The 20,731-nt window shown below is 33.8% G+C and overlaps 2 protein-coding genes across 3 annotated transcripts in view; both read right to left on the bottom strand.

The window, feature by feature from the left end:
- The window catches only part of dab2ipa (DAB2 interacting protein a), a 140,804-nt gene extending 138,266 nt beyond the window's left edge, over window positions 1-2,538 (bottom strand). Inside the window, 2 exon segments of the mRNA XM_051118233.1 lie at window positions 1-58; window positions 2,305-2,538. The exon segment at window positions 1-58 is cut by the window's left edge and continues 64 nt beyond it. Coding sequence (XP_050974190.1) covers window positions 1-58; window positions 2,305-2,377 — 131 coding nt within the window. The 5' untranslated portion in view covers window positions 2,378-2,538.
- Window positions 2,539-4,893: 2,355 nt separating this feature from the next.
- Window positions 4,894-20,731, bottom strand: part of phf19 (PHD finger protein 19) — a 45,014-nt gene continuing 29,176 nt past the window's right edge. For both annotated transcript variants that reach the window (XM_051118235.1, XM_051118234.1), the window contains 2 exons: window positions 13,507-13,602; window positions 4,894-6,000 (listed from right to left, as the gene is read on the bottom strand). In XM_051118235.1, coding sequence (XP_050974192.1) covers window positions 5,667-6,000; window positions 13,507-13,602 — 430 coding nt within the window. In that variant the 3' untranslated portion in view covers window positions 4,894-5,666. The remainder of the gene's footprint in view (window positions 6,001-13,506; window positions 13,603-20,731) is intronic.

Raw genomic sequence — 20,731 nt, 5'->3', positions numbered from 1 at the left:
ATTGGTTCTGAAAGTGGCTGTCCACATGATATCCAGTGAACTGATGAACCTTTCATGTCTGTAAAGCAGAGAAAAATAAGAAAAAATGATGAGACATTTAAGGATCAGTTGCTATCATGATAAGACCAAGGAGTGTGAGTCTAAGCAGCTAAAGCAGAAAGTGACCTAGTGGTCATAAAGCCAACTGGCATACAGCTCTATGAATGGACAATCCTTCCTGCTTGGCCTAGATTCAGTTGCATGATTGTTGTTTTGTATAAAAGCACAATGTCAGGTTAACTGAATTAGAGAGCTTCAATTGGTTTAAGTTAATTTACTGAGTTTAAAAATGAAATTTAAGAGACTGGCCAGTTATAGTGCACCTCTGGGGCTGTGCTCTCATCCATGACATTTACAACTGTTTATATATCATTAGGAAAATGATTAAATCATTTAAAGGGCAAGACACAGAGATATAAATATATTCCTGAGCCACATGAACAATATAAGACATCTGTTTGTTTGCAATAACACACTTAAAAGGCTTGATACCTGATTTACTAATGTTTGTTATTTATTTAAAATGCCTTTCTGAATGTTTTTTTTTTTTTTTTTTTGTGAATTCAGTCCACTAAACTAAAATTAGAATATTTATAGTTTTCTGTTAGTTTTGCATAAAACTACAAAACAAAGAACACAAGAAAACCACTATTTCATACATTCAGAAAAGAGTTAATAATGAAGGTATTTACAGTACTATTTGATATCGTACTTTTTTTAGTACTAATACTAGATTTTACTCTCTAGACTTTTCTGAAGAGCTTTAATGACCATTAATGCTTAGACATGACAAAAAGTCAACCAATGTTTTCAACTACAGTTGAGGTCAAAAGTTTACATACACCTTGCAGAATCTGTAAATTGTTAATTATTTGACCAAAATTAGAGGAATCATACAAAATGCATGTTATTTTTTATTTAGTACTGACCCGAATAAGATATTTCACATTAAAGATCTTTACATATAGTCCAGAAGAGAAAATAAGAGTTGATTTTATAAAAATTACCCTGTTCAAAAGTTTACATATGCTTGATTTTTAATATTGTGTCATTGTGTTTTAGTTTAGTAACAGTTGTTCAGGAGTCCCTTGTTTGTCCTGAACAGTTAAGCTGCCCGCTGTTCTTTCAACAAATTCTTTGGTTTTTTACCATTTTTGTGTATTTGAACCCTTTCCAATAATGACTGTATTATTCTGAGATCCATCTTTTCACACTGAGGACAATTAAGGGACTGATATGCAACTATTACAGAAGGTTCAAATGCTCACTGATGCTTCAGAAGGAAACACGATGCATTAAGAGCCAAGGGTGTAAACTTTTGAACAGAACATTTTTCTTATTTTGCTTAAATATCATATTTTTTCATTTAGCACTGCCCTACAGAAGATACTTACATGTTTACCACAAGGCAAAATAAGTTAAATTTACCCTTCAAAATCAAAAAGTTTTCACCCCCCAGCTCTTAATGCATCATTTTTCCTTCTGGAGCATTAATGACTGTTTGAACCTTCTGTAATAGTTGCATCTGAGTCCCTCAGTTGTCCTCATTGTGAAAAGATGGATCTCAAAATCATACAGTCATTGTTGGAAAGGGTTCAAATATACAAAAATGCTGAAAAACCAAAGAATTTGTAGGACCTGAAGGATTTTTCTGAAAAAACACAGAAAAACACAAAACACAGCTGTGGATCATTCATGTAAACTTTAGAATGGGGTCATTTTTAAAAATTGAACTATTATTTTCTCCTATGGACTATGTGTAAACGTCTTTTATGTGAATTGTCATAATCAGGTCAGTACTAAATAAAAAATAACATGCATTTTGTATGACCCCCCCTATTTTGGTAAACTAATTAACATTTTGGAGATTCTGCAAGGTGTAAGTAAACTTTTGACCTCGACTGTTATTTTGGTTTATTTTAAAATCCAATTGTCCACAAGTAATGAAACCAATATGGATCAGTAATGAAGGCGTATGTAAACTTTTGACCTTAATGTAATAATGTTCAATCATTTTTATAGAGACTTAAAGGCATGTGTACACTGAGGAACTGACTTTCAAAACAAATGTATGCACTAAGAAATACTGACTTCTGTAAAATGTGTGACAGCTAGCCCCAGTCGCTCTTATACTCACTAAACCCAAAAAACAACCGAAGTAAACACATGGCAAACAAACTTATTCATAAAAGCCGGAAACATTCATTACATATAAACACTACTTAAGAAAAACTCCTTCCAGATCAAAACAAGTGACGTACTTACCGGTGACTCTCATCCAGCCCTGGTGCTGACAGCGGGTGATGTGTGTTGACATAGCGGTAGGACCACTAAACATGTTGTCAGTGTTTAGTTTTTAACATGTAAGGTTCCAGGACATCTGCACACCTGATGGACGCCGCATATTGTTTAAATGTGTCATCAAAATTAACTATTGAAAAATGTAAAACTAATGACGCTGGTTTGCGCGTGCAGATTGTTGACGTGCTTCATTGAGACGCGTGTGCGGGTCACCGAGAGTGAAGGGGACACAGGGAGACACGTCATGTAATACCTTAATTAAATTAACGGATTAAACTCTCTGGCGAAGAAAGCAACTAATCTGTCCACAAACACTAAACTCTCTCTCTTTAAAAAAAGAACCTAGCCTGAAAGGCTCTTTTATTCAGACGGTTATTTTGAATTGGCAGGTTTATACTAATTCTGGAGAACAAGTTACACAATGACTGTATTAAATCACATGTGACAAAAACGAGGGGATTTTACCCTTATTCACTTGTTTCCTCTCATAACATAACGTGAAGACCTGGCTAATGAATATTAATCGCTTAGCGTTACGTTCGTTTAGTAGGCGTACACGATTGGGTGGAGTTTGGTTCATGAATATTAATTAGCTAGGTTACTGGACGTTCTGGAAAGGTTATAGAGGAACGTAAGCTTCATGTAATTAATATTCATAAGTTAACCTTTTGCCAAAAGATGTGTAAATGCATGACCGCATGACTGTAGTATTGACATACAGGTGTTTATTAATTCATTAAAACTATAACTATAATTTTCAGAAAATGAAAGATTACCTTCTTTGCAATAAAAAAACAATACTACACTTTTGAAACGTACATTCTCTTCTGACTCACATGAGATGAAAAGTCGAGATATTCATGGCTATTGTGCTTCACTGTTCACATTTATATTTCTGTCTGTATTTTGCAGAATAAATATTAACACACCGTAAAAATGTTTGTACAGATACATGAGAGACACAATTATCGTTGACAGTTTTAATGTTCAGAAACAGGAATGAATGAATAATGACACATGCAAGTTTGTACATTTAACATGTTTGAACACTGTTCCAAAAAACAGATATACATGTTTTCCATGCACGGTTTTGAGGGTGCTGTGTAGAAAAATTGTCATAAAAGCATTAAAAACTGCTCGATTTTAATCGTATACAAATGCAATAGATTGTTTTTCTTCTAAACCTGGTTAAATGTGAGTTGACATACAAAAGATACAAAACATCATGTTTTGTTGACAAAAAGCTGTCTTTCAAATTCACAAATGCTTTTCCTTTGGGGAAATATTATAAAAGTAAAAAGTAAGTACTTGAAATATATTTTTATACATTTGTTTTTCTTTAAAATCAATTAGAAAATATAGGTCAATTTATCCAATAATAGCTTGCATAGCTGATAAAACATGTTAATAGTGCAATAATAAAATGGGGCTAATCTTATATCCAATTATATACACGTAAATAATAAAGTATATTTATAATGTCGTGTACTATAAAACTAATGAAGTCAGTTTTAAAACTTCACATAACTTTCAATTTTCCAGTCAATCCAATCATCCGAGAAGTGCATGTATCCACTTCCAGATCCATCTCAAACATAACAATCTTTGGAGATCTTCTAAAAACATTGATTTGACATTGATATGTGGGCAAATGTTGAAAAGAGCCTAAATTCTATTGCTAATTAAATGCAAATGATCACTTTCCTCTTTCAGTTTCACTCTGCTTTCTCAAAGCAGGTCTTGTTCATCCAATCTGACATGCCAGAGCAAACAAACGCATATAAAATAGAAAAATACTTCTCAAAACAGTATTTGCATCACTTTGGTTATATAATCACCTAGAACAAATTCAAAAATGATGGTTGAACAGGAAAGAAACGAAAGTGCTAATATTTTAACATAGCTAAAAAGTACCGCTGTACTCTTAATTTTAGATGAACAAACAAATGTGTACAAATCGCTACATATTCCTTCTGAAGAAATACTGAGAGAGAACAAAACAAAAGTTACTTTAAAGGAATAAAATACCCCAAAATTAAAATGAGCTGAAAATTTCCTCACCCTCAGGCCATCCAAGATCTTCATCAAAACAGATTTGGAGAAATTTAGCATTTCCATTTGCTCACCAACAGATCCTCTGCAGTGAATGGGTGCCGTCAGAATGAGAGTCCAAACAGCTGATAAAAACATTACAACAATTCACAAGTAATCCACATGACTCCAGTTCATCAAAAATCTTGTGAAGAGAAACCAATCCATCATTAAGATTTAGCCTTGTGGGCAGCGCGCCGGTGTCCCGAGTTCGAATCCCAGCTTGAGGACCTTTCCCAATCTCGCCCCCTTCTCTCTCTCCCACTTCGTTTCCTGTCTGCTATGATCTGTCCTATAATAAAGGCAAAAATCTTAAAAAAAAAAAAAAAAACTTCTATCCATCAAGTTTTCTGTCCATAATACTACTTTCTTCAATGAAAAAGTCACCTTGTCTGAATCAGGAGAGAGATATGCACAGATCAAGCATTGCTCACAAGCAAAAACAGTCTAAAGCAGTTCTAAACAAACATGTTAGATTTTGATATGAATGGACAACAGGAGGCTTTTTTCAATAGTTTTAAAGTTAAAATGCCTTGATGGATTTTTTTTTTGTAATAAACATGCAGCTTTTCATTTCACAAGATGTTAACTGATCAACTGGGAGTTGTGTGGATTACTTATGGATCACTGTGATGTTTTTATCAGCTGTTTGGACTCTCATTCTGACGGCACCCATTCACTGCAGAGGATCCAGTTGTGAGCAAGTGATAATTTCTCCAAATCTCTTCTGATGAAAAAATTTATCTACATCTTGCATGGCCTGAGAGTGAGTACATTTGCAGCAAACGCTCATTTTTGGATGAACACTAAACTTACAACTCGAACTTTGACATTGTGAATAACAGGAAATGAAACTCAAAGGGGCGAATGCTTTTAAACGGTTTGAATCCCGAAACTAAAGTGAAATGACTTCATGTTGTATAATACTGTACTTTATCTGCTAGCTAGTAATGATGTTAGACTGTAAGGTTAGTATATGTTACTAGACAGAATGATGTTTGTTTAAAGTGCCCTAAAAGGACACTGCAAAGACTTTAATGTCCCACATGAGTAAAGACCAGAGTATTAGAAAAAAAAAAACACTATATGCGGTTTGTGGAGAACAACGAAAACAAAACTAGAACTCCGAAACTATGACTGTCAGAAAAGCAAAACGGAGAAACTATGGGGGGGAGGGGGCCCGCGTGACACCTTCCTTTGCGGCCCATCTGTTTCACACCTCTGTTCTGTGATATTCAGTAAGGTGTAGTTCCTTCCCACTCCACCAAATACTGCACCTTGCCTTCAGGTGTGATCCTACGAGCCAGAACCTGATACTTCTCACCGCAGGTGAGCCGACCGGCCGCCCCGAAATAGCTGGTGATGGAAGACTTGAGGTGAGACAGCGAGGAATCGTCCTCGCTGATGCTCTCAAAGGTGTGGCTGTCGATGCTGTTCTCCATCATGACGTTACTCTCCTCTCCAGGCATGCTGATGGGGCTGAGCTCACGCTCCACCATCTCTCTTTTTGTGGCCAGCACGGTGTAATTAGAAGAGGGCAACTTCCTCTTCCGACTGCCCACATTTTTCCTGAAAAGAATATAAGCATAGAAGTTGCCTTTGACTCATTTTTTTCCAAAAAAGCAAAATATTCTGAAACAACTTTTCTGCTCCTGTAACCGTTTTGCAGATGTGGGGCAAAATGATATCTTCAATATACAATCAAATCCCATAATCAAAACAAAATCAAGCCTGGCTATGTTCATAATGGAATATATACTTCCTGTATAATTGCTGTATACAGCCTGGTATAGGTTATATAGTAAAATATAGTAAAATCAGTCATTTTTTTCTTCTTTTGTTTTACAAAGAAATTAATAGTTTTATAGATGCACTTATACTGCCTACCACAAGATGTCCCTGTTTAACACTGAATTTTACTTCCTAGCCATTCACCGTCCCCTTTCACTTGCCTCTGTGGGCGTTATGGCATTTTAAAGGTCATGCAGCAGAACTGGACTTTTAGGTATTTTTTTCTCATACTGCGAATCTTCTGGGGAGTTTCCAATCTGCATAAACCCCATAATGACCACACATTTCTGCCCAAGGGCATGCTTAACATGGGAAATCACAGCGAGACATCAAAATCCAACGCTGAGAACCTCCATTTCAAAAATCATTACAGCTGCTAAAATGGGACGTAGAGCTAAACGGCATTAGTACATGAAAGCCAAGCGCAGAAAGCAGATATGTGTTTGTGAAGTGTTTGATCTAGCCCACGACGAGGATGCACAGTAGGGGACAGGGATCTGTCGACCCTCACAACTTTTCCAGTCGAGAAAATCCAAGTCATGTTTATTTTCCTCCACCCTCTCTCTCCGCCTCTTTCCAAACACCCTTAGGAACACTGCAAGAATACTAATGAGCGTTCATATCCTAAAATAAATAAGACAAACTATGGGAAAGATATCAAAGAGTGAGTGGGGCCATTTGGCAGTCTCCAACCAGCCAGCCATCCAACTTCATGTTCTGCACGCGGGCCTTCGCTGTCTCTGGTTGCGGTTTCTCCAGGCCTTGCGCAGTGGGTGACAAAACAAAAACAAAATAGAGGACAAGTATAAGGGATTACTAACTCTGTGAGTATGTGGCCTGCAGGACACCAGGCATGACTAGCACGAATATGATGAGCTTGTGAAGAAGTGGTGACTTACAGTGGTGACTCAACAAGAGAACACAAGTTCTGCTCTGTAGTGTCAGTAACACTCCACAATGAAAGTAAAGCTTAAAGGGGCAAGAGGGGAAAAAAAAGACTGGAGGAAGAATACACCTATACAAGGAGCAGTTCACACAGAAATAAATTCTGTCTTTATTTTCCCAATAATTATTTTCAATCTCAACTAGATGCAAATGAGATTTCAAGGCTATGGTGATGACATTAGAGTGAGAAAATAATAACAGAATTTGAATTTTTAAGTGAACTATTTATCTATGTACTGTATGTGTCATGCTGTCAATCGGTACAAATGGAAACAACGCTAAGTTAAAAAAAAAAAAAAAAAAAAACATTAAAATGCTTCACATTCAGTTGTTTTAAACTATGACAAGTTAGAAAATAAAACATGGTTACTTCTGTATGACTCTTTCATGCATTGGTAAGGCGTAATCTGTTTCACGCATTTTACCATTTTAATTGCAAAATCTGAATTTGACCCAAAATCAAAAAATAAAAAGAAATATTTGCAGATTATATTTCTGTGCCAGAAATTTACCGACCACAAAAAGGAGTCGGGACACTTTGGAATTAAAATAAAACAAAATAAAATAAAATAAACTACATGACATAAGTCAGTAATTTTTTGTTGTTGTTGTTTTTAAATTGTGTTAAAAAGTCTGCATTTAAAAGTAATGTTATATTTTGGATCACGAACATGAATATAACATATTCACTATAAATAAAACCTAAATATAAAATACAAATCAGTTTTTTTTTTAAAAAAAAGATTATGTATATTTTTATATGTGACCAGGGATCACAAAACCTGTCATAAGGGTCAGTTTTTCAAAACTGAGATTTATACATCATCTGAATATACATGAGCTGAATAAATAAGCTTTCCATTGATGTATGGTTGTTAGGATAGGACAATATTTGTTCGCAAAAAAATCTAAATATTGAGAAAATCGCCTTTAAAGTTGTCCAAATAAAGTTCTTAACAATGTATATTACTAATCAAAAATTACGTTTTCATATATTTACAGTAGGAATTTTACAAAATATCTTCATGGAACATGATTTTTACTTAATTTCCTAACGATTTTTGCCATAAAAGAAAATCAATAATTTTGACCCATACTATGTATTTTTGGCTATTGCTATAAATATACCCCAGTGACTTAAGACTAGTTTTGTGGTCCAGGGTCACATATTATATATTTCTCTCTTTTTTGTTCACTAAATATTATGCATTTGTTTTAAAAAATGTTCAGTAAATATTTGTAAAAATTAAACTAAAATTAAAATTAAATAAAAAAATAATAAGCAGTTAAGTCAGTGTCATGGTCAATCAGTATTAATGCTAAACAAGTTACAAATTTTAAATACTTCACGTTAAATACTTCACGCAAAAATCTGAATTTGACCCAAAATCAAAAAATATGAAAAATATTTAAAATATTTACTAAAATATATTTCATAAAATAAAATAAAATACAATACAATAAAATAACATCCATGACTTCTTACAGTGAGTAGTTGTTGTTTTTTTTTTTTTTTTTATTGTGTTAAAAAGTCTGCATTCAAAAGCAATGTTATATAGCAAACATCAATATAACATATATTCACTATAAATTAAAACCTAAATATAAAATACAGTTTTTTTTAAAGATTTATTTTTGAATCCTAAATATTATGATTTTTTTTTTTTGTTATTCATAAAATATTTTTAAAAATTAAATTAAAATGGAAACAAATTTAAATAACAGGCAGCTGTTGGGTCAGTAGGTGACATGAGAGTAAGAAAATAACATAATTAGAATTTTTAAGTGAACTATTAATTTAAAGAATGTACTACATGTGTCATGCTGCCAGTCAGTACTCTTACAAATGGAAACAATGCTAAACAAGCTTAAAAAAAAAAGCTTCACATTCTGTTTTTAAACTGTAACTAGTTAAAACATAATGTTTCACGCATTTTACCATTTTAATAGCAAAAATCTGAATTTGACTAAAAATCAGAAAATATGAAAAATATTTGCAGATTATATCTGTGTGCCAGGAATGTACCCATCACAAAATGAGTCAGAAAACTTTGCAGTTATAATAAAATAAAATAAAATAAAATTAAAATCCGTGACTACAGTGAGTATTTTTTTTTTTATTGTGTTAAAAAGTCTGCATTCAAAAGCAATGTTATATTTTGAATCACAAACATCTATATAACATATATTCACTATATATAAAACCTAAATATAAAATACAAATCAGTTTTTTTTTTCGATTTTATATTTTAATTCTAAATATTATAAATGTATTTAAAAAAAATCATAAAATATATTTTTTAATTATATTAGAATTAAAATTAATTTTAATATAAAAAATGAGCAGCTGTTGGGTCAGCGTGTGTGACATGAGAGTGAGAAAATAATAACAACTAGAATTTTTAAGCGAAACATTATTTTAAAGAATGTACTATATGTGCCATGCTGTCAATCGCTCTGATCTAAACAAGTAGAACAAATAATAATAATAACAATTATAATAATTTTAGTATACTGAAGACAGGAATAAATTACATTTTGAACTGTAATATTTCATATTACTTTTACTGTATTTTTAATTAAAAAAAAGCAATCATGGTGAGCATAAGAGACATCTTTCAAATACATAAAAAAATCTTTAAAAAAATCTAATGTTCTGAATGGAAATGTATGTATTTTTTAAATAGATTAATTTCCTTTTCAATATAATATATTAATTTCCTCCTACATATACGGTTTTAAAATTTCTTGCTATCCCTGCTAGGTTTTTCATGACTACGTAGACGCTTCGGCTCGCTTACCTGCTAGACTTTTGTTTTAAGCTATTACCCTTAACCTGTTTCCTGTTCACTTAATACGCACTGATGGTTTGTGGAAAAATGGCACAACCCAAACAAACCTGTGGTAATCGATTACATGCCAACAGTAGAGCTTGAAAGTACCTACAATATTCGTTTAAGTTTCTGACCTTCAGCAAACCCAGATACGTGACCCCAACAGCTGACAGACTGACATCAACATTCAAAATTGACCGATGACATCCTCAATTCTGGCATGTTTTCACTGCCATTTTCAGCCTCCACAGACTCCATCTTTAAAATAAACCGGAGCAAACAAGTGGCCATAACAATAAATAATCCATAATCTGACAGCATATTTCTCTGCGAGCTGTCAGAGGCGGTTTACACACAACATCAGGTGGTGATGGACGCCTGTTATTCCTCTTTAACTCGTGGGCAGCAGAGTGCAACCCCAGCAGGGGAGGTGAGAATCTACAGTGACAGCAGCGCTGCCAAATTGTCCCACTACAGCAATATTGATTACACTGCACATGCTGCAGTGTAGCCGTGAAGAGGACACTTGTGAAAGAGCAAGATGAAAAGCGGAGAGGATACAGGCCTGGAATTTCAGCAAACCCGCCACGGTCAATCCAGCGACCGAGTCAAACTGTCTAATGCTCGAGCTCATGTATATTAAAAAGCAAAGTGGTTAGAGGCACCCTGGTGGCCCGGTGGTTTAGTTGCAATCATTGATGTCACCACTTCAAGTGACATGACAAATTAGCTCCCTGAATCCCTTAGGCTCGCATCAGAATCAAACCGCAAAACCTACTTAAGTTGTAGGTTAGGGTTAGGCACCAGCGGGTCACCGGTTAATCCAGGGTAAATGTTCTGACTGAAGAGATGCACTGGGTTGACCTCGTATGTCAGGTGCGTGGCTTTAACTTCACTTATTTAAAACACGCTGTTGCAAGGATCTACAAGAGTGCGAGTGATTTGCAACGGCCTGTGTAGGATTACATCACACCAGCATTTTGTGCTGCTGCTGAATCTACAGCCCCACGGCTAAACAAGCTCGTATTTTAGCTGTGACGTGAGCAAGAATTTCAATCATTTTTTTTTCAATTAATTTTTTTGCACCTAATACGTTAATGCATTCAGTTGCTTTTTTTTAAAAAAAAGAACACTGTGTATCAAAATATACAGAGATATGCTAACACTGAGCTCAATGCAAATCTGTCATAATTATAATTTTATATAAGGCTTCTTACATAACAAACATATTTGTGAAACTGTTGCCAGATGGCCAGATATTTTATACATACAAAGATGGCAAACAATGTAACTTTTGTCAAACAGCTTCGCACCAACATATAAATGTAATGTAGGACATACACTACCAGTCAAAAGTTTTTGAACGGTAAGACTTACAGTGTTTTTTAAAGAAGGCTCTTTTGCTCACCAAGCCTGCATTTATTTGATCCAAGGTACAGCAAAAACAGTACAATTGTGAAATATTTTTACTATTTAAAACAGCTGCTTTATATTTGAATATTTTTTTTTTAAATGCAATTTATTCCTGTGACTGAAGCTGAATTTTCAGCATCATTACTCCAGGCTTCAGTGTCACAAGATCCTTCAGAAATCATTATAATATGGTGATTTGCTGTTCAAGAAACATTTATAATTATTATTATCAATATTTAAAACAGCTGAGTACATTTTTTCAGGATTCTTTGATGAATAGGAAGATCCAAAGATCAGGATTTATCTGAAATAAAAAGCTTTTGTAACATTATATCATTATACAATTCAAAAGCTTGGAGTCAGCATTTAAAATTTTAATAAAAATTAATACTTTTATTTAGCAAGCATGTTATTAATTGATGATAAAGACATTCATAATGTTACAAAAGATTTCTATTTCAGATAAATGCTGTTTTTCTGAACTTTCTATTCATCAAAGAAACCTGAAAAAAAAAAAATTCTACTCAGCTGTTTTAAAAATAATAATAATACAAAGCCTGGATTGCAGATCCAAAGTACAGCAAAAACAGTACAATTTTGAAATATTTTTACTATTTAAAAGAACTGCTTTCTATCTGAATACAAATGTAATTTATTATTGTGGTTTCAAATCTGAATTTTTAACATCATTACTCCAGTCACATGATCCTTCAGAAATCATTTCTAATATTCTGATTTGCTGCTCAAAAACATTTATAATTATTATCATGTTGAAAAGACCTGAGTTGAATTTTTTCAGGTTTCTTTAATGAATAGAAAGTTCAGAAGAACAGCATTTATGTGAAATAGAAATCTTTAGTAACATTATAAATGTCTTTCATCATCACTTTTGATCAGTTTAAAGCGTCCTTGCTAAATAAAAGTATCAATTTCTATATTTGTTTCCCCAAAAAATATACTGAATTCAAGCTTTTGAATGGTATAGTGTATATTGTTACAAATGCTTTTTATTTCAGATAAATGCTGATCTTTGGATGTTTCTATTCATCAAAAATCTTGAAAAAAAAATGTTTTAAATATTAATAAGAATCATAATAAAAAATGTTTCTTGAACAGCAAATCAGCATATTAGAATAATTTCTGAAGGATCATGTGACACTGAAGACTGGAGTAATGATACTGAAAATTCAGCTTTGTTCACAGGAATAAATTACATTTTAAAATATATTCAAATAGAAAGCAGTAATTTCAAATAGTAAAAATATTTTACAATATTACTGCTTTTGCTGTATTTTTAATCAAATAAATACAGGCTTGGTGAGCAGAAAAAACTTCTTTAAAAAACATTATAAATCTTACTGTTCAAAAACTTTTGACTGGTAGTGTATATCTAGATTATACACCCACACACACACACACACATTTTTTATAATACAAATTTATATGTCAATATATGAAATTGTTCCATTTTCTAATAGGCTTTATATATGGCTTTGCATATATGTACACTTATGTTTTTACTCTATATGAGCATATATTTCATATATATACATATTATACAATTGTGTATGGGCAATTAGTTATCTGATGGACAACTGACTAAATTACTTTCACTGGCAGGAAACTGGTACTGTGTTGTGTTAATGTTTTTAATTTTTATAAAATGTAAATGGATGCACAAACTGTAAGTATATGTATTTAAATATACATACTTTTATTGTACTACTGTACATAAAAAGCATACAAAATATTAGTGGTAAGTCTTTCAGCACCTAGTGATTTCATTCTATTTTCATTCAAAAATTCACAATATGTTTCCCAAACAATTCTCAGCGCATCTTAATTTTGCAGCAACACTCTGAGGGTGCAAATCTTTGATGAGTTAATTCTGTGAAAAGATGCTCCATAAAAGCTGTACTAAAATACATCTGCTCTGACCAAACAACAGAAACTGAACATGATTATTATATTCTAGTCTGTGCCACAGAGAATTGACAAATATAAAACAATAAGAAATGTTCCTTTAGCAAATACATAATTGTTGTTTCCTGTTACAGATTATGCAAAGTCTGCAGATCTTAAAAAAGTGTACCTGAAGTCATAGGAGACGCTGGTGGTGGCAGAACCAGAAGTGCTGGCTGCGTCGGTGGAGTCCTGGTCCATGCTGAACGTCTGTCCTGAACTGGTGCTGAAAATGAAGGAAGAGACCGAGCAAGAAAGAAACACAAACAAAGTGTTCAGTGACTCAACTGTCAAACATTTACAGTCAGCATGAAACAAAGAAACCCATTTTAATTCCATACTGTGACATAATTTAGAGCAAAAACTTGTACAAAACCAGTCTTAAGTATCATGGGTATATTTGTAGCAATAGCCAAAAATACATTGTATGGGTCAAAATGATCGATTTTTCTTTTAAGCTAAAAATTATTAGGATATTAAGTAAAGATTATGTTCCATGAAGATATTTTGTAAATGTCCTGCTCTAAATACATCAAAACTTAATTTTTGGTTAGTAGTATGCATTGCTAAGAACTTAATTTGGACAACTTTAAAGGCGATTTTCTCAATATTTTGATTTTTTTGCACCATCAGATTCCAGATTTTCCCATAGTTGTACCTCAGCCAAATATTATCCTATCCTAACAAACCATTTCTCAGTGGAAAGCTTATTTATTCAGCTTTCAGATGATGCATGAATCTCAATTTCACAAAATTGATCCTTAAGACTGGTTTTGTGGTCCAGGGTCCAAATGAGAGAAAAAGGCAGAGCTTGATTTGACTGATCAGGAACTGATTAACTGATTAAAAGCAGTGTTGTCATAGTTGACTAAAACTAAAACTATTAAAATAGTTTTCATTAATTGATAAAAAAAAATCATGATGAACTGAAATATAAATCAGACAAATATTTAACAATAATGTATATTAGATAAAACTTAAATTAATTTAAAATGCTGGCACATAGCTGAAAAAGATATATCTATAAGATATATTATTATTATTATTATTAAAGATAAATAGAAATATATTTTTAAAAATCTAGTAAAAATGACAAAAGCACAAAAATATTAAAACTAAAATAAAACTGAAAATATAAAAATAAAAGCTAATTAAAAAGAGAAGTCCAGAACAAAAATTTACAGGTAATGTACTCACCCCTTGTCATTCAAGATGTTTGTGTCTTTCTTGTGTCTATCAGAAATGATGTTTCTTGAGGAAAACATTCCAGAATTTTTCTCCATATAGTGGACTTCAATGGTGCTCCCAAGTTTGAACTTCCAAAATGCAGTTTAAATGCTTAAAATGGCTCTAAACGATCCCAGCCGAAGAAGAAAGGCCTTATCTAGTGAAACAATCGGTCATTTTTAAACAAATTGACAATTTATTTATTTTTTTAACCTCAAACGCTCGTCTTGTCTCCTCTCTGCAATGCAAATGCATAGTCTGTTTAATATGGGTCAATACAGTTAGGGTATGTCGAAAAACTCCCGTTTCGTCTTTTTCTTCAACATCAAAATTGTCCTACATCGCTGTTTTACCTTTTTTAAACACTGGGTCGGTACTTCTGCAGCAATGCAGGACGATGTTGAAGTTGGGGAAGAAAACAAGATGGGAGGTTTTTGACATACCTGAACTGCGTTGACCTTATTGAACCCGAAAAAACAAACCCGAGTTTGCGCAGACTTAGACAAGATGAGTGTTTGAGGTTAAAAGGTATATAAACTGTCACTTTGTTTCGAAAATGACTGATCATTTTGCTAGATAAGATCCTTTTTCCTCCGCTGGGATCGTTTACAGTCAATTGAAGCTGCATTTAAACTGCATTTTGGAAGTTTGGAAGAACTTGGGGGCACCATTGAAGTCCACTATATGGATAAAAAAATTGGGAATTAAGAAACAAATTTCTTATTGACTGAAGAAAGAAAGACATGAACATGACAAGGGGGTAAGTAAATGATCTGTAAATTTTTGTTCTGAAAGTGAACTTCTCCTTTTAATAATAATAATAATAATAATAATAATACTATAATAGTATATAAATAATTCTAAACTAACAGTAATTAAACTTGGGCTCAGTTTTTTTTTTAAATCATCTTAATTGAAAATTTCCAAACTAAACAATAATTGAAGAAAAGGTGTTTCAATTTGACTTGATGTTACTAATCTCGTTTTTCTCAGTGAGTTTAATCTCAGCCGTACTCAAGAGGCCAAAACAAAGAGCTACTGAAGAATACAAAAGAATACAGTTGATCCGACCTGCTGCTTGCTATTCAGCACATTATTCAGCACTGGGATTGTGACTATAACAGAGTTTATCAGGACTAGCATTCAAAGGACGGCAGTCATTAACTACAGTTCACGGCTTTGTGATGAAACCCAACGTGCCCTTTTTATTATGGCCGAAACCAACTCCAGATTTCTCTTTTATACTCCCCAACAATCCCTCTCAGACAGCCGCTTTCGCCTCTGAAAGCTCTGTGTGCCCCAGTAGTGTTTCCAATTCTCTCATTATTCAGGCCTGTTTGAGAGACGATAACCTTTACAGAAAAGTATAATTAAATCACTTCACCCGCCGTGTTGATAAAAAAAATATATTTTTTCGGCGGGGTGGGGTTGTGATTGGGGAAACAGTGAGAGACCTTTCCGATATTTCAAAGGGAAATGGATGCAAATGAGCATGATTGTTCGAAAGCCAATAAATAGATGCTTAAGCATTCAAATCAAAGGTAATGAGAAAAGGTTAAGCGTGCCGTCTGTTGCCGTGAGACAGACTGATGAAGGTAGACTGAATTTGATTGAGACCTCATTATGTACATTGATAGAAAGGCGGCAATTAATTTCTGGCAGTTTTAGCACAGGTGAGGCGACTTTATCAAAAAATGAAAGGGCAGACTTATCAAATGAGCCATCAAACCCAAAGCATGAGAATATCTGTATTATGCGCTTAATTGTTACGACGTGCCTCGGGGTCCCAACCGATTATGAAGTCACTAAGAGGACAACATACATTGATTATGCAATATTATAGCATGATTATGGATTTTCCGCACTGAATTTAAAATGCAAATCACATGGATGAAAAGACATTAGGGATGGGTGGTGACAAATGTTTTATATAAAAGTTTTTGTCATTTTTATGACAGTATATAGTTATTTTTGGAAAAAAAAAATACAAAAAAGGTTTACACTTTATATATCCATATGGCAATGCCTATTTGTGAACTAAATACTTCAGCTAATTTGATTACCTCTTCTTTTTAGGGGTTCTAAAACCTGTAATTGTAAGAATGGTCACGGATCAACGATCTCAACTGATAAAACTGATCATGCAGACCAAATTGTAAGTCGTAGAGACTTGAAACTTTGAGGGATGGTAGTACTCTGCCTACAACGTGACCAAGGCTCGCCCCAATCGGCCTGACGGGGGCGCTACAGCTATCAAAAGTATGAAATCGCTCACTCCCAAACAGTCACAGGCTCAAGTGCCTTATGTAATTGGAATCATTGGCTCATGTCAGACAAAACACATGCCTCAGTGAACCTGGCGAAATTTTCATGTTTTTTTCGCATTTTTTAAAAAACCTACTTTTGCGAACTAGTCCTAGGTTTTCCGTCCAATCGGAACCAAACCAGTGCAGAACGTTTCTCTAGAAAGTGAATATCAATAATTATCAAAAAAAGTTGAACTTTCGACGCAAAGGGACGCCAAAACGTTCGAAGGGGGCAGGGCCACTTTTAGTAAAATGCCTATAACTCCTGAAAAGAATGAGAGTACAAATGTACTTATGTAAGAGCTCAATGTCAATTGGAAAACATTGCAGAGTTTGGCCACTTGGTGGTGCTATAAGATGGAAAAAACATAAAAATGGTTATAACTGTGCAACCATTTGTCCTATCTACATGAAAATTGGCGTAATTGGTTTATGTCCGAAGTGCCACAAGTGTATACAAGAATATTCGCATATCTTAAGAAACATGGCCGTCATTGGCCAATGAAGTTTGAGAACCTTCAGACAAAGTTAACGGAGACCAATTGGAATGAAACTCAGTGGCCTGTTCGACTCATAGCCACAAAGGTCTGAGAGAAATCTGAAAGAAATCAGCCACTGGGGGGGGCAATATTGCATTTTTCAAGGGCGTAAACGATTGTACATCATGCGATATCCATATCATACGATAGAACTCCTCATTCCGGACAAGAACCACTAGAACCACTGCTGTCAATCAAGTTGTTTGTTAAATGATTGGGAAGGTGTAAAAAATCTACTTTTGCAAACTAGTTCTAGGTTTTTCGCTCAATCTCAGAAAACAACACTGCAGTACAATGCTCTGGACTTTCTAGGCCAATAATTATCAAAAAAAAGTTGAAATTTACCCTTTGGAATGCTATTACAGTGTCATTTAAAAAAGGGGCCTGTTCAAATTTACCCAAAATCCTATAAAGCCTTAAAGGAGAAGTCCACTTCCAGAACAACAATTTACACGTAATTTACTCATCCCCTTGTCATCCAAGATGTTCATGTCTTTCTGTCTTCAATCGTGAAGAAATTATGGAAAGCATTTCAGGATTTTTCTCCATATAATGGACTTCATTGGTGCCCCAATTTTGAACTTCCAAAATGTAGTTTAAATGCAGCTTCAAAGGGATCTAAACGATCCCAGCTGAGGAAGAAGGGTCTTACCTAGCGAAATGATCTGTCATTTTTTTTTTGGAAAATAAAAATTTGTATAAGCACAAAAGCTCATGTAGCACTAAGTCTGGGATGCGCGTCCACAATGCTACGTACTATTAAATCACGTCGAAAGGTCACGCGGAACGTAGGTGGAACCACAGACCCAGTGTTTACAAAGCAGACGCGCAAAGACTAAGGAAGTGCAAGTGAGTCAAACGCTGTTTACAAACAAAAAGGTACAACGATGTTGGATGATTCTGAGGTTGTAGGAAAAATAAGATGGAGTTTTTTGCCATACTCTACCTTTTTGAGCCGGAGTAGACAGACGATGAACTTAGACGTGATTCATAGCGTCGTGGACGTGCATCCCAGAGCCTGTGCTACATGAGCTTTTGTGCTTAAAAAGTGAACATTTTTTTCGAAAAAAAAAAATGACAGATCGTTTCGCTAGATAAGACCCTTCTTCCTGGGCTGGGATCATTTAGAGCCCTTTGAAGCTGCATTTAAACTACTTTTTGAAAGTTCAAAATCAGGGCCCCAATGAAGTCCATTATATGGAGAAAAATCCTGAAATGCTTTCCTCAGAAAGACAGAAAAGACATGAACATCTTGGATGACAAGGGGGTGAATAAATTATTTGTAAATTGTTGTTCTGGAAGTGGACTTCTCCTTTTAAGGAAAACTCAAAAAACTGACTTACAGCTGCTGTAAGTCATAAACATTAAAAACATAATTCTTCTATGGTAAATTACCTGGATTGGCCAAAAATGCTTTTTTAAATAACTGATTTAGATGGGTACAGCCTTGCTAAATAATATGTATTGTCTTTTTCCTTATATGCTTAATTGCCTTAAGCACTTGCACACCGGTAAACGCTGCTTGCAGCTATAATTTAACTTTTTTTATCAGAAAAAAAGATTACCTATTAAAAAATTGGCATCAGTGCAACATTTTTTTGACATTATGTAACACAAGAGCTCAAAACAATACAGCTAAAATATATAATTAAATAATATGAATATAACATTTTCCATTAAGTACCTAGATTCTGGCTGCCCGCCATGGTCTAATCTGTCCCACCACAGTTTCATTATGAACCGAAAATATTTTTACACTTCTCATAATAACATAAAAGTTCTTTAATGTTGTGTTTTGCTCTATTGCTTTTGGCAAAGAATCTGTCAAGTAAACTAAAATTGAAAGCACAATATGGCTTAGTGCTCTTATCAAATCTCAAAATGCTGTGATTTAGATCCATTTATACTACGGGGCTGTTGAATGTTTGAATCCGATTGACTGACGAATGTTCTACGTGTGCAATTAGTTTCTGGGAAACGCATGGCTAAAGTAGTTCCAGGCAGGTCTTGACTGCATTACATGTCTGTATCACTTCGCCAAATGATTTCAGTAATTTCGAAAACAGCAAAAGAACCAAAACCCACAATAACACTGACCAACCAAATAAATATAGTAAATAATAGGATAAAAACAGCTAATTATTTCCATGTTATTGCCACAAAATTATGTTTTATGATGTATGGAAAGCACATACTCTCTTTCTCTCTCCCTTACAAATGCACACACAGTACAGACACACGAAATATATGCACAAAAACGTTGTCAGCGCTGCTCTTGTACGATTTTATCAGTAAAATAGATTAGCAACTTAAAAACTAATTTGTCATTACTCACTAGTGAGATCATAACACTTCTTTTGTTGGAGCAGATGAATTTACAGTTTTGTTACACGCTTAATATCTCTCTGACTTTAATAACTTCATTAATAACTGCGTTATTAAAAACCTCTGTTACTAGGTCTAAAATTATGTTGTGTGGGATGAGATCTGTAAGAAGTCAATCCTACTCGCATGATTGTTTTAATGACAAAAAACCTGATGGATGTCTTGAAATACATCATCTGAACAGTGTTTGAGGTGTGTGAATTATTAGAAAAAAATGGAAACCTGAGATGGTAATGGGGTCACAATGCAAAAATGATTATTTTCGAACAAATCAACGGCCTGTTGTCGATTATTCTCTACATGTAGTCTGTAGTACTGCATATTAGTTTGTTAGTGTTTTCGCCATATCAGTTCACAGTGAATACAACAAACTCCATGTCTGCATGTGCTGTGAGTTTAACATTTGCATTTGGGTAAGCAACGAGCACCAGTTACGCATTATTTTTACATTTGCATAATTTCACATTTGCACATTAATTTAACATTTTTTGTGGACAGATGAATACAGTATTTGACTAAATAGTGTTTGTAAACCTTTTTTCACAATAACTAAAAACCAGAAATTAACCAAAATTAAAGTGAAGAAATTAAGAAAAAAGTATTGTATTTTTTTCCTAGTATTATGAAATACTAATTTTTCATTTACATTTTTTGTACAGTGCAGCTGTATTAAAATAGTAATATATGCATTATTAATAATATTTTGTGAATGTAATGCAGACTCAGACACTACAGTATATCACAACTAAAAAGAGGTTTGTGTCCATTTTAAAGTCCTGGTACTTTGTCAATGCAAAGACTTCTTACTTTGACATTTCAGACATTAAAAATGGGTTGGAGCTATTAATTTTAATCTCCTAAAGTGCATCAGACTGATGCATTTAACTTTAAAATGCAC

The sequence above is a fragment of the Labeo rohita genome, chromosome 8, assembly GCF_022985175.1.
Source record: "Labeo rohita strain BAU-BD-2019 chromosome 8, IGBB_LRoh.1.0, whole genome shotgun sequence".
NCBI classification, from domain to species: Eukaryota; Metazoa; Chordata; class Actinopteri; order Cypriniformes; family Cyprinidae; genus Labeo; species Labeo rohita.
Note: the sequence above shows the minus strand (reverse complement) of the source record. Positions and strands in the feature narration are given on the sequence as shown.